This window comes from Vicia villosa, linkage group LG5, assembly GCF_029867415.1.
Source record: "Vicia villosa cultivar HV-30 ecotype Madison, WI linkage group LG5, Vvil1.0, whole genome shotgun sequence".
Classification (NCBI taxonomy): Eukaryota; Viridiplantae; Streptophyta; class Magnoliopsida; order Fabales; family Fabaceae; genus Vicia; species Vicia villosa.
Window position 1 is genome coordinate 130753694 of NC_081184.1, and position 15635 is coordinate 130769328.

Consider the following 15635-nt stretch of genomic DNA (forward strand, 5'->3'; position numbering starts at 1 on the left):
TAACAAAAGCATTTCAGATAATTCTTTAGACAACAGTCCTAAATCATACAGGGATTTTTGATTTGCGCACTCAAGAAAACATTGAAAACAAAATTGTTTACATATATATATATATATATATATATATATATATATATATATATATATATATATATATATATATATATATATATATATATATATATATATATATATATATATATATATATATATATATATATATATTGTTATCATCAAAACTTAGAGATGAAGAGTAGAAAAAATTCTTGTTCTAACACATGATGTTAGATTCACCTTTTGATTAATTTTTGTTGGAAGGACAACTCATCACCCTAGCAGAGTCACTCTTATGAGTTATAGAGTCGACCTCGTCCCCCTCTGCACTTTTGTCTTTTTCCAATATGACTTCCTTTCAGAAAATAAAAATAAGAATTTTTATTTTCATACAAAAAATAAAATTGAAGTAATGAGGTCAAATATACATAGAAGAAATAATGAAAAATAAGTGCAAAAAAATAAGAATTTTTATTTTCATACAAAAAATAATATTGAAGTAATGAGGTCAAATATACATAGAAGAAATAATGAAAAATAAGTGAAAAAAAATAAACTTTCACAGGATCCCATCAAGCTTCACTTGGTCCCCTTTAACATTCAATAACTCATGAAGATTTAATGGATAAAACTGTTCTAATAATCAACTCAGTCCATCTCGAATTCGTTGAACTTATTATAATCAAAACCCATTATACTTGTCCAATATAAGAGAAATATATGAATACCAGCGTCATCAAAACTGACCTCAGGAGAGTCGAAACTCCCTCATATCTATAAAAAAATGTTTTTCCAATTCTTATATTTTGAAGAGTACATGGAGAATAACCCTCTAATTGGAAGGGCACTTATGGAAATCGGGTTTCCTTTGTCAACCACATTCGTCCTAAAGAATGAGAAAAAATAACTCATAGTAGTTGTGATTTCTAAACTTCCATAAATAATTTATAAACCTTGGGATTGCCTCTTGCAAGCCTTCTCGCCCTCTACATAGGGCTTCAACATAAGGCATTCCCCATTTCCCCATACAAGATATCTTCAAGTCATCCTAAAACTCCTTTATTCTCATTTCATTAGTAAATAAGGAAACGACATTCACTACTTCATCATAAAATTGATCAAAACTTGCATTTGCTAGTGCCATTAGTGGCTTTGAAGCACTTCATACCAGTCTTGGGTAATAAGAGACTAGAGTAGCATCATTATCGCTAGATACATCGCTATTAGTGTTGGAAATTATAAAATAATAATTACCATAGTGTGTTCTAATGTGACAAAAAATGGGAATAGATTTTTGGTTGTTGCATAAATTTGTTTTTTGAATTCAAATTTACAACATTTCTTGAAGGGGTGCCTTGTGTCATTATAGATGAACCATTGCAATATATGGTGAAAAGGTGTTGTTTCATCAAGAGTTGCAAACTTATGAAACAACACATGCATGGCCTATAAATACACATTTATGAATTCAAAATAAAACGCACAAAAATCATAAATCCTCTTTCAGACACTCTTCCTTGCATTCGAGTTTTTCGTCGGTCTTACGCAAACTCGACAAAAGGCTGAATTATCCTGGGTATTCCTGCGTTCCAACTCTAAGACATATTGAGAGTGCTTGAAATACTTATAAGGAAAGTGATTTCGTTCACGATTCTAGCCTCGATTCTATTTGACTTAAATTAATTTTTCTAAGAATAAGTATTTTGTATTGTGGCAAACAAGGCTTCTGTTTCAAGCATCAAATGATAGATTATTGTATCGTAAACACATTCTAAACACAAGAAGAGTCTATATCATGAATCCGGGTACGTCTTATAATTTTTCATAAAAATTAGTATATTGTAAAAATCATAATTTAAAGATTTATGTTCATAATATAATGATACATGACAGCACGATACTGTACAATGCATGAATGCGATACGTATTATACTAAGAAGTATTTAAATTAGATATAATTAAAGATATAGTATATATAAGTTAAGTCACGATAAGCTTTTGGTAAAATAATTCTGGAAGGAATTGAAATTTGTTCATTATGAACCGTTGAATTATATGGTTGATGCCTCATGAACAGAAGCATTGGTTCAATAGTAATACTTTTTCCATTATTTATATGGTTGTGGCACTTTTGTAATATAAAAAGGATTTTTCTAACCTATGCAACATTGCATAGGATAAGGGCAATTAATAAACTATTTCTTTCCATATAAATTTTCATATTAATTATTTTTCTGTTGAAAAGTAATCTTTTATATTTTCTCTCTCCTACCCAATTAATGGATGAACATAAATAAATATAAATATGGTAATTTATATATAAAAAAGTGGTGTATTAATTGTGTCTTATCCTATGCAAGGTTGCATAGGTTAGAAAAACCCATATAAAAATAAGCAATAATGATACTGCAAGTACACATTCTATATTGAAGTATATCTATGCTATATACACATATAATTACATTAAACAAGATTGTGATATGGTACCATGTAAGAAAATATTGAATTATATGATAGAGGGACCATTCACATACACACATTTGTCCGTTTATATTTGAAATTCTATTATGCAATACAAGTTACATTTTATTTTGCATAATTAATATGAATTTAAATTTTTTTAATATGTCATCACATTGATTTTGGTTATAGGCTTCAATATGATATTTATTTAAAAGATAAAATTTTATCATATTGCTATTATTTGGCCTAGTGGTAAAGCTTAAATGAAAGTGAATCATCTAATTTGGAATTATATAAGTTAGAAATTTGTTAATCACTAAAGTGATAAAAATTTATTAAAGTTCATGATTCCAAATTAAGCAGTTGAACCATGATGTGGATGTTATGTAAATAATAAATTTGTGCTTAATAAGACTTATTATTGTAAGACATATAAAGATTATTCAAAGATGGATCATAACTCATATAGACCTCTAAATTTGGAGTCTAATATAACTATTGAATCTTGAGATGAAGAATTTTGAGAACCTTATCGTGGAGGATAAGGAATTTGAGATTCCTACAAATAAGAACCCCGTGAGGAAGGTTCTCCGCGGACTGTTGAAACACAACCCGAAAGTTCGTCTATGATTGTTGAAAAACAAATCGAACTTAGAATAAGCAGAAAGTCTGAAAGACTAATGATCTTATCTAGTAAAAGAAAATAGTGAGAATTTTGTTCGTAATATTCCTATTACTCTTCAAGTGGAAGATGTTCCTAAGAATTACAATGAAGAAGTAACTTCAAGGGACTTCTTTTGTAAGGAAGATATCCAAGACGAGATGGATCTAAAAAAAGTCAAACTATACTTAATTTGATGCAAGTGGGTGTTTAGAAGGAAGTATCACAGTGATGGTACACTAAACACCTACAAGCATATATTAGTAACCAAGGGTTTTAGACCAAATGACAATGTTGATTATTTCGACACATATGCACTAGTAGCAAGCACAACGAAAATTATAGTTTTGTTTATATTAATTTCCTTAATGACTTTTTAGTTCATCAAATCAATGTCAAAATGACAGTCCTAAATGGATATCTCAATGAGGATATTTTCATCGAAAAACCATAAGGTTATGTGTTTCCTGGTGATGAACAAAAGGTGTGGAAATTTGCCAAATACTTGTATGGGATTAAAACAAGCATCGAAACAATGACATTAAAAAGTTTGACTTTGTCATCACAAGATTCACCAATTAAGGGGAGACACCCACTTAGAGGAAGACTTTCAATCTTATCAAAACGAGAATTCAAAGAGTTTGTCATCATCAAAAAGGGGAAGATTGTGAAGAATACGTCTTATTTCTAGTTTTGATGAAGACAAAGATTGTCAAGGAAGAAAACGATCAAAAGTGTCATACACATCAATGATGAAGTTGATCAAGAAGATTGAACATAGAAGTTCAAGAGAATATTTGAGAGAAGTAAACTTAACTAAGGTACTCATTGCAATTTATACTATACTACTTTAAATTGCTCATAATTTTATCTTTCACTTCATCTAAAAACCTTCTAGCATCATCATGCATGACTATCTAAAAACCTTCTTCATCTAATTCTTGTGATAAGTGTTTGTACACAAAGTTGTGTAAGAATATTGTGATATTCTTTTGTCTCTATGTTGATTATATGTTGATCATTATCAACGAGATGAATGGAATCTTAGAAACAAAGAGGTTTCTAGCTTCCACACTCAAGATGGAAAATCTTGAAATAGTGGACACTCTTTCGATCAAAGTAAAGCGAAAGAGTGGGGGTTAAAAACATATTGAGAAAACTTCCACATTCAAGATGAAAGATCTTGGACTAGTTGACACTTTTTTTGGGTCAAAGTAATGCGAAAATAGTGGGGGTTATGAACTTAGTCAAATACACTTTATTGAGAAAGTTCTTGATAAGTTCAAACTATCACGTTTTAAAAAGTAAATATTCAATTTGATCTTAGTGTTAAAATGATGATGGAAGAGTTATGGCTATATTAGAATACACAAGTAAAATTGGTTTTCTAATGAAATGTATTATATGCAATATAGCAGTTGCAATTAGTAAATGAATAAATTTACTAGATATCCAAATAGTGAGTATTGGAAGGCCATCACAAGAATTTTCGATTATCTTTTGAAGAAACCAAAATCTTGACCTCCATAATGGTAGGTTTCCTATCATATTAGAAGGATATACCAATATGAGTTGGATATCGACTGTGGGAGATCATAAATTTACAACTGAGTGGATATTTACACTAGTTGGAGGTGAAATTTCTTGGGAGAGCAAGAAACAAACATGCATCACTCTCTTGACCATGGAGCCGTGGTGTGTGGATCTCGCTTCCACTAGTCAAAGAAGTTAAATGGTTGAGGGACCTTCTGTCGGAAGTTTCATTAGCTAAATACAGTGTTTCAAAGGTGTTAACACAATTAGTCAAGTCAATTCAGCAAGAGAATTCAAATAAGTGTAAAATGGAAAGTCTAGGCACAGAGGCCTTAGACATTTGTGAGAAAATTGATTAAAGATGTAATCATTTACTCGCATGTATACGATCGATCTATAATTTGGGAAATTCATTTACTAAGCCACTGGCTAGAGACTTAGTAAAAACAACCTCGAAAGGTATGGGGTTGAAACTCCTTGAGTAAGATTTCTGACAGAGGCGGCAACCCAATCTTACGTTAACAGAACATTAACCTCAAGATTTTCAATGGGTAACAACAAGTCGTTGATTTGGATAATTGTCGAACACTTCGTGATAATGTTGACCTTAAATGGGAATAGATTTTTGTTTGTTGCATAAATTTGTTTTTTGAATTCAAATTTACAATATTTCATGAAGGGGTGCCTTGTGTCATTATAGATGAACCATTGCAATATATGGTGAAAAGGTGTTGTTTCATCAAGAGTTTTAAACTTATGAAACAACACATGCATGGCCTATAAATACACATTTATGAATCCAAAATAAAACACACAAAAATCATAAATCCTCTTTCAGACACTCTTCCTTGCATTCGAGTTTTTCATCGGTCTTACGCAAACTCGACAAAAGGCTGAATTATCTTGGGTATTCCTGTGTTCTAACTCTAAGACATATTGAGAGTGCTTGAAATATTTATAAGGAATTTGATTTCGTTCACGATTCTAGCCTCGATTCTATTTGACTTAAATTGATTTTTCTAACAATTAGAACTACTACTAGAATTATTATCGTAACTCCCAAATATTTCCCTCTCAATATTTTTTCAGTTTACTTTCCCATTTGCTTGCCTCAAAATCTCAACACAACGATGCCATAACTACCATTTCGCTTCGTGAGTGTTGAGCTCAACCACATTACCATATTGCAGTTAAACACACAATTAAATGGAAGGCTCAAGTTAAAGGATTTTTCCCAAGACGTTTAATCATTGCCACTTTAATAAAATACCTAAATGTTTCTACGCATACCTTTTGATGAGAAATCCAAATTATCTTCATCAATCAAACAATTATGATTAAGGATCAGTTTGTTTCAGCTTTAAAAAAATGGATTTTTTTTTTTTTGTATTTTTGAAAATAGATTTTCTAAAACTGTTTTTCAAAATATTACAAGTGTTTTTATATTCCTTTTTTCTAAAATAAAACACTAATTTTGACATCTTATAACATAAACATACATAATTGAAGACCAAAACTTAGTCAAAATCATAATTTTTTCAAAAAATTGTATTTCAAAAATGATTTTTATGAAAATCTATTTGAAATAGCTTCAAAATTAAGTGATTTTTTGAAATTTTGATATCCAAATTTTTTTTCCATAAATAGATGAAATACCTAAAATCACATTTTAAAAATAACTATTCAAACAAAATATTTATTTGAAGCTTTTATAAAAAGTTTTTTCGTAAAAAATTTTTTCACAAAATTTGATAATACTAGAAAAATCATTTTTAAAAAAAGCCAAAACAAACTGACCCTAAATTAACTTTAATCATGCAGCATCAATACCTTTGCAAACCTTTTTGCACTTAACCACTTCGACCATACATGTCTCACACTTGTTAGACTATATATTGTTATATTATGATCAAAGTCTAGGAACTATCACCAACCTCGGCATTCACCTCCCACCACATGGGATGCACAGAGAAGACAAAAAAGTGATAAGGCGAGGTGTGACACGTGTCAAACATGAGGGCGGACTCACCGCGTCTTTCTACGTCTTCAACAATGCGCCACAAACCATGTACACAGTGGGGAAGGGTTTTGTAATTGGTTATCGGAATATAGCCTCGAGACCTAAGAGCATCTCCAATGGTGTAACCCATTTTTGGGTTCTTTATGGGTCCCACTAGCCACATCATCTTAAAATAATTTTTATAATTTTTATTTTAATTGTATAATTCTAAAAAGTTATTATTGGGCCCACAACTTTACCTCATAAACTAATTTGATTGGGTACCATAATTTTTTCATAGTTGCATTGCAATGCAATGGTACTATAATGTGGCATGTCTAGGTGGAGAACTTATTAGAAGGAACTACCATTGGAGATGGTCTAACATGCTTTGTTAGTCACAATTTACTATATCTTCGATAATGAGTCATCCAAAACGCGAGAAAATGGAGCAGAGTAATGTAAGACATGTCCAATAATATAGCCTTGAGAAAATTCACTGCACCCCAAAAACCATATCTTAAAAGATAACGAAATTAGCATCCTGGTTTTGACACATACCCAAACACTGTTCCATAATAGCAACAAGTCTTGTAAATTAGTGTGGCATCGCATTTAATAGCAAAAGCTAGTGGCGGCACTAACAAATAAAAAATGAAAGATTATGACCCTTGACTCAATTTAAGCCTAGTTTATTGTTTCTAGCCACTCCTTAAAAATTTAACCTACCCTTGTGCTAAATTCATACACATCTTCAATACAGAACATTTCATTCCTATAGTTAACCCTTAGATGGCAAATTCACGCATTGCAAGGTTTTTCATTGAAGTGGCACCACCACAATATGTTAAAGTTATGAGGCATAGAACATCAAAAATGATGGAAACTATTACTGAAGATGATAGGGAAATTAACTCATCCAATGATAGTGTAATTTCATTACCTAAAAGTTCATCAACAACTTCAGCTTCATCAGTTGTTGCATCTTCATGTGCCTCTTCTTCAAATGCAATTGTTAATTCTAGATACTTCTTGAAGGAAGTTCATAGAACACTCTCAAGTCTGAATCACTGAAGCACTTTTAGACAATTATTAAGTAATTGAAACAAAACAACCTTAATTTTGTGATTGTTTGTTTCATAGTTCTTTTTTTTTGTTGTTGTTGTTGTTCTTTTCCTATGTTATCTTATGATATCCTACTCAGTTGTATATGAGCAAGGATATATAGATGATATGAGTCTTGAGAGTTTAATTAATGTAATATTACGGATCTGTATTCCGTATTTTGTATTTTTCATAATTAGTTAAAAAATTGATTTTTTTTTAATTACATTTTTTACAAATTTCTGCATTGAGTGTTTAACAAAATTGGTTAAAATATACTAAGAGTGTGTTTGGATGGAACATTTTAATGAGGGAAAGTAATTTTTTGAGGGAATTTAAAATGATTTGACCAAAATCCATTGTTTGGATACAAAAATGAAGAATTGTTAAAATGATGGAAATTTATGGAGTATTTCATCTAAGTTAAATTTAATCATTTTGAAATGACATCAAAAACCAAAGAATTTGAAATTCCTCTCATGTTCCATAGAATGTATTTGTTATTATTATTTCTTCAAATTTTACAAATTGGTCCTCATATTTTCCAAAATTATAAAATTAATCCTAAAAAATTTCAGAAAAATTGCAAATTGGTCCTTAATAATTTTTAAATTTTACAATTTAGTCCTTCAAATTTTTAAAAATTGCAATTTAGTCTCTACTTTTTCTTTTTTTAATTTGGTCCAAAAAATTTAAATTTTATAAAAAAATGACACCAAAAGTCTAACAATGAATTATCTTAATGTTCCATCCAAATAAAATAATTTAAAAATGAATAGATTTGAATTGAATCATTTAAATTGCTTTAAATTTTAAATTGCTTTAAAATTTCTAATTACCTCATCCAAACACACTCTAAGTGTTTAACAACAATCTCTCACAAAACTCTACAATCTAGTTACACCAAAAAAAAACATATTTTTTTTCAAAAATACTTCTCACAAAAGTTTACATTGAAAAAAAATTTCAATGTGGATGGAGTTATTTTGTTATTTATGCACTTTGTACTTGTTACCTCATTTAAAAAGACGACACTGACTTTTATAACCAATAAAAATAAATAAATAAATTGTTACAATTTAATTTCTTTTAAAATATCTCGTAACATTTCTTAATTTCATTCTCTAGTTTTTTCTCCTTTATTTTTCTCTTTGTTGACCAATAATCTCTGTTGGAACATTATGCATATATTCCAATATCGAGAGATGAATTGAAAAAGTTCATTAAGTCAAGTCCCACATTGTATATTAGTTGCAAAAACTCCTTAGTCCCACATTGCTTAGATTAGAAATCTTAGCTAGTTTACTTCATTATATAATGAAGTTATTTGTTTCATTCCAATATACACCAAAAGTTTATTTTGAGTTTTTCCTTCCTCATTCTCATAACTCTACGTCTTTCGAATTGTCGATGCGCCAACTTCTCCCCCTTTCTTTCTACTCGTTGAATTTTCTGAGTACTTTCTTGAATTCTTCTTAGAGAATAATGTTAATTTCTCCTCGTTTGAGTTGAGAAATTATTAAGTATAATTTTTTTCTCGGATTCTCTTTAGAGAATTATTGAAATTTCTCTTGGTTTGAGAAATTACTACGACTGGTTGTTATACCAGATACTAAGATGGTATTTATACCATATTTGAATTGTCCTAGTACCATCTGAGGGTGTATTTCTAGACCAATTATCTACGGTGCAAGTAATAATCGTATAGTATAGAACTGAGTTGTTTTATCCTGGAGGCGCCGTGGTTATTAAGAGCTGTTTGGCATAATTTTGGCAGTACCGCGAAACGTCTTAAATAAAGCATACCGATCCGCGACTCGACCCGGTAATTTCTTCGGTGGCAAACTTGTTAAAATCGTGATCCAACAATTTTAAGACGTTTCGAATTGCCATGCCTACTGAAGAAATTATTGGTACTTCTGTGGATACTTTCTTTGACAGATTGTTCATGTTTGAGAGATGTCACTTCAAATGTTGGCAACAAATGATGCTTTTCTTCTTAATGTTGAAAAGATAGCTAACATTTTGACCGAGGAAATTTTATTGCTCCTTTTGGATCAACCGAATAAACTAACGCTAAGAAATCTGAGGATCAAAAGGAACACGTAATAGTGTTGAAGCTGAATCTGCTGCACAGATTAAAGCGAATAATTTACAGCTTAGAAAAGAAATCACCTTATAGAATGAATGATTATAACATTCTGAATAAAATCGCAAATGATCTGTATGACTATTATAGTAATTGCAATATTTCAAAATATGTTTAAGAGAATCTGAAAAACAAGTATGACATTGAAAAAGCTAGAGAACAGAAGAATGATTTTAGGAGCTACGTGAAGTATCAGATGCTAGATGAAAGGTCAGTGGAAACCTAAATTCACGAACTTCAAAAATTGCTCATGAGATAATCACTAAAGGTATGTATTTATATGAACAATTTGAATTTATTTTATTATTGACAAACTGCCCCTAGTTTGAAAGTTTTTATGAATTATGTTTTGTTAGAAAATAAAATAATTTTTTATTTAGAGACTGATTATTCTCATTAAAGAAAAATATCAGAGACATGATTAAATAGAAAAGTCTTGGTTGTTTTAAACAACAAAAATAAATTCGGTGTGGTTCTAAAGCCATATGGCAAATCATTATAGAATTAGAACTGCAATATTGTGAACCGAATTAAGAATGAGAACCCTTTTATGGCCCTAGTTGCTCCAACTAGACAACAACCACCACCTCAAAGAAATGACGTTGTTTTCCTTTTGTTTCAACTGTGGAAAACCAAGTCATATGACTAAGAAATGTATCTTGTAATGCTTGAACTTGGTGTAGCCCGTAATGCACGGGTTAACCTGGCTAATGGAAAATTTATTCATATGATCATTGAAATCAACATGGCTGACAATGGTTGGTGGATAAACACATGCATCTCTCGTCGTGTTTGTTATGATCGTGTTATGTTTAAAACATACACGAATACTAAAGATAAGAAAGTGTTGTTGTGAGATATCCACACCACTAATGTTGTCGATATTGGAGAAGTGGGACAAGGTCCACCTGTGAAAAGACATCAATCTTGAAGGATGTCATGTATGCTCCCGAGATAATAAAGAATCATGTTTATGTTTTTTTCATTCTTCTAAATAAGGCAAGATTTAGTCAGTTTATTGGGGTAGATTTGTACACCATCATCACAAAGAATGATATTTTTGTGAATGAAATTGATAAGTTTAAAAACTTTGTAAAGAAGTTGAAAATGATTTAGTAAGAATTTGTAGTGATAGGTAAATTGTATGATTCTAGTTTATTTAATTATTTTTTATAAACAAAATAAAATTGTACATGAAACGACTGGTCCATATTCTCCTAAAATGAATGGTAAAGCAGAAAGAAATAATATAACTCTTACTGAACTTGTTGTTGCAATTATGATGAATTCTGGGCTGCACCTCACTGGTGGGGGGAAATTTTGTTGATTGTTTGCTATGTCCTAAATAGAATACCCAAGTCAAAAATTAATATCTCGCCTTATGAGATATTAAAGAAAAGACAACTAAACTTGTCTTATTTGAGAACTTGGGGCTGTCTGGCTTAGGTCAGAATTCCGGATCCGAAACGAGTTAAACTCGTTAGTAGAGCATATGAATGTGTATTCATTGGGTATGCAGCAAACAATAAAGAATATAAGTTTTATGACCTAAATGCAAAAGTGATCATAGAATCAAATGATGTTGATTTCTATGAAGACAAATTTTCTTTCAAATCGAGAAATAGTGGGGGCACTCAATCGAGTCACATTCCTGTGATAAGAAGCATAGAAAGCAATGACAATGTAGAAACAGAACTTTGAAGAAGTAAAAGAGTAAGAGTCTCTAAAGACTATGGGCCTGATTATGCAACCTATAATATAGAAGAAGATCTAATAAATCTTCAAGAAGCACTGTCATCTATGGATGCAGACTTATGGCAAGAAGCTATTAATGATGACATAGATTTTCTGGAATCTAACAAGACTTGGCACTTAGTAGACTTGGTTCCTGGTTGAAAACCAATCGGTTGTAAATGGGTTTTGAAAAAGAAACTAAAACCTGATGGAACTATTGATAAATACAAGGCTCGCCTTGTAGCCAAGGGTTTTAGACAACGAGAAAATGTAGATTTCTTTGATACCTTTTCTCTAGTCCCTAGAATAACATCCATTAGGGTACTTATTTCAATTGATGCTATTTATAATTTAATAGTACATCAAATGGATGTTAAAACTCCTTTTTTAAATAGTGACTTAGAAGAAGAAATCTATATGGAACAACCAGAAGGGTTTGTGATCCATGGACAAGAAAACAAGGTCTGTAAGTTAGACAAATCTCTGTATGGATTAGAGCAAGCTCCTAAACAATGGCATGAAAATTTTGATAACTTAATGATATTGAATGAGTATAAAGTGAATGAAAGTGACAAATGCGTTTATTATTAATTTGAGAATCGCATATGCACTATCATATGCCTCTATGTAGACGATTTACTCATATTTGGATCAAACATTCAGACCATTAATGATGTGAAATCATTATTGTGTAACAACTTTGATATAAAAGATCACGAGATCCTTGGTATCAAGATCACGAGATCCGTGCAAGAAATTTCTTAGGATCAATCATACTATGTGGATAAGATCTTAAAGAAATGTAAATACTTTGATTGTAAACATGTGTGCACACCTTATGATCCAAGTGTGAAACTGTTTAAGAACACTAGTGAAAGTGTGAGACAAACTGAATATGCGAGCATCATTGGCAGCCTTAGCTATGCCACTGGTTATACTAGACATGATATTGCATATGTCGTAGAATTGCTATGCATATTTACGAGTAAACCAAGTAACGAGCAATGTCAAGCTATTGAGCGAGTCATGAGATACCTTAAAAGGACCGTAGATATCGGCCTACTTTATCAGAGATTTCCTACTGTACTTGAAGGATATAGTGATGCAGATTGGAATACCATGTCAGGTGATTCCAAATCTACTAGTGGCTATGTATTCAATATAGTTGGAGGAGCTGTATCTTGGAAATTAAAGAAACAGACTATCCTGGCTCATTTCATGATGGAGTCTGAAATGATAGCATTAGCAAATGCTAGTGAAGAAGCAAGTTGGTTAAGAGGCTTGCTAGCTGAGATTCCCTTATGGGAAAAACCAATCCCAGTTGTGTTGATCCACTGCGATAGTACCGCGGCTATTGCAAAAATTGAGAACCGTTATTATAATGGTAAAAGAAGTCAAATAAGAAGAAAGCAGAGCGCCTTTAGAGATTGTATCTCTAAAGGAGCTGTAAGAGTGAATCATGTACGCACTGATGAAAACTTAGCAGATCCTTTGACGAAAGGATTATCTAGAGAGAAAGTCCATAATACATCCAAAAAGATGGGACTAATGCCTATACAGAAATGAGTTGCTCATGATGGTAACCCGACCTAAATGACTGGAGATCCCAAGAAATAGTTTCAATGGATAATAACAAGTTGTGAGTAATATGAGACGATCATGCTATAGTAAATAAAAGAAGCATGACTCCTGAAGTAATAAGAGGATGAGATAATAGAAACTATTAATGAGATCTATACTCTATATGAGGGAGTACCTAGACTACAGGAGTACTCTTGATAGACTCACCTATGTGATTGTGGAACTGAGGTCGGTTCCTATGGAATTTCGAGGCAGAATTCCTAGAGCCTTCACTAAACTGGGATACACGTGCAGGGCCATTAAAGTACGGGTTATTATAATACACCTTAAGAAAAGGTTGTGTGCGAGTTTGATGTCTGAGATAGAGTTCAAGACAATTGTGTCACTCTTGTTGAATCGGAATCCTACTTGCTACGCAAAGGTTCAAGTCGTAGACACCTCTGCTTATGCACAATCTTAGAAACGTTTAACGTTACTTTTGAAACACTTTTTTAAATTCAAGTGGGGGATTGTTGGAACATTATGCATATATTCCAATATAGGGAGATGAATTGAAAAAGTTCATTAAGTCAAGTCCCACATTGTATATTAGTTGCAAAAACTCCTTAGTCCCACATTGCTTAGATTAGAAATCTTAGCTAGTTTACTTCATTATATAATTAAGTCATTTGTTTCATTCCAAAACACACCAAAAACTTATTTTGAGTTTTTCCTTCCTCATTCTCATAATTCTGCGTCTTTCGAATTGTCGAAGCGCCAACTTCTCCCCCTTTCTTTTTGCTCGTTGAATTTTCCGAGTACTTTCTTGAATTCTCCTTAGAGAATAATGTTAATTTCTCCTCGTTTGAGTTGAGAAAAATTTTCCGAGTACTTTCTTGAATTCTCCTTAGAGAATAATGTTAATTTCTCCTCGTTTGAGTTGAGAAATTATCAAGTATAATTTTTTTCTTGGATTCTCTTTAGAGAATTATTGAAATTTCTCTTGGTTTGAGAAATTACTACGACTGGTTGTTATACCAGATACTAAGATGATATTTATACCATATTTGAATGGTCCTAGTACCATCTGAGGGCGTATTTCTAGACCGATTATCTACGGTGCAAGTAATAATCGTATAGTATAGAACTGGATTGTTTTATCCTGGAGGCGTCGTGGTTATTAAGAGCTGCTTTGCATAATTTTGGCAGTACCACGAAACGTCTTAAAGAAAGCATACCGATCCGCAACTCGACCCGGTAATTTCTTCGGTGGCAAACTTGTTAAAATCGTGATCCAACAATCTTCCACTTAAAAATAGATTTCAATTGATTTTCACACCTCAATTATACAATAGCATTTCTTAGGTTGTTATTCTAGTAGATTAACTAATGTTTAACACAAGTCCAACTTGTCGATATTCACCTCATTTGTTAACATGTCTATTGGCTTCTCACTTCATTGAATCTTGCTCAATGTTAGCATCTCATCCTCAAGCAGAGATATGATGAAGTGATAAAAAAGATCAATGTGTTTTCTTCCCAAATGAAATGCAGAAGTGTTTGCCAAATGTATTCCAATTTGACCATCAATGTACAAAATATTCTTCTGATGTTTTAAAATCAGTTCTATAACAGTTTCAAAAGACATGGCTTTTATGATTGCTACATACTAAGCCTTTGTAGTGGATAAAGCATCAATTTATTTTACCTGCAATATCCAACTAACTATTGCATTACCAATAGTAAATATATAGTCAATTATACATCTTTGTTGATCAATATCACCAACAAATTATGCATCAACGTAGTCTTGTACTTATATTTCTCCTTTCTAAAGGATAGTCATTTCTTAGAGGTACCTTGTAGATACATCAAAATCCACTTAACTATTTCACGATGAGCTTTACCTATATTTGAAATAAAATATTAACAACTTCCACTACATGTCAATGTCTAGCTTCGTACAAACCATTACACATCAAAATTCTAATTGATGAATCATACAAAATCTTGAATGTTGTAGTTGGGTATCTGCGTCAACATAAGAAATTGTCATTTGATTAATGTGTAGGTTAATGCAACGTGGCTATTAGTGTTTGGATTGATGATAGTTCGTTGTATAAAAATACTTGCACATTAACTCTTGAAAATAGTGTAAAATTTGTTGATCAATATTGTGGACAGTAAGATTATTGGATCAAGATCATTGAGGATCTTGAATGTTGTAGTTGAGTATCTGCGTCAACATAAGAAATTGTCATTTGATTAATGTGTAGGCTAATGCAACATGGCTATTAGTAGTGGTAGCCAACCTTGGACAACAGTTGGTTCTAAGAAGAATGGTGTGAAAATGCATGGGAAAGGTTGGGATCTGGCCA

The 15635-nt window shown here is 31.6% G+C and overlaps 1 protein-coding gene across 1 annotated transcript; it reads left to right on the plus strand.

Moving 5' to 3' along the window:
• Positions 1 to 7502: 7502 nt before the first annotated feature.
• On the plus strand, positions 7503 to 15321 carry LOC131605456 (retrovirus-related Pol polyprotein from transposon TNT 1-94). Its single transcript, XM_058877807.1, has 4 exons — positions 7503 to 7770; positions 10083 to 10173; positions 12546 to 13081; positions 15281 to 15321. Exons 1-4 carry the CDS (start codon positions 7503 to 7505, stop codon positions 15319 to 15321), a joined length of 936 nt encoding a protein of 311 aa, XP_058733790.1.
• The last annotated feature ends 314 nt before the right edge of the window (positions 15322 to 15635 follow it).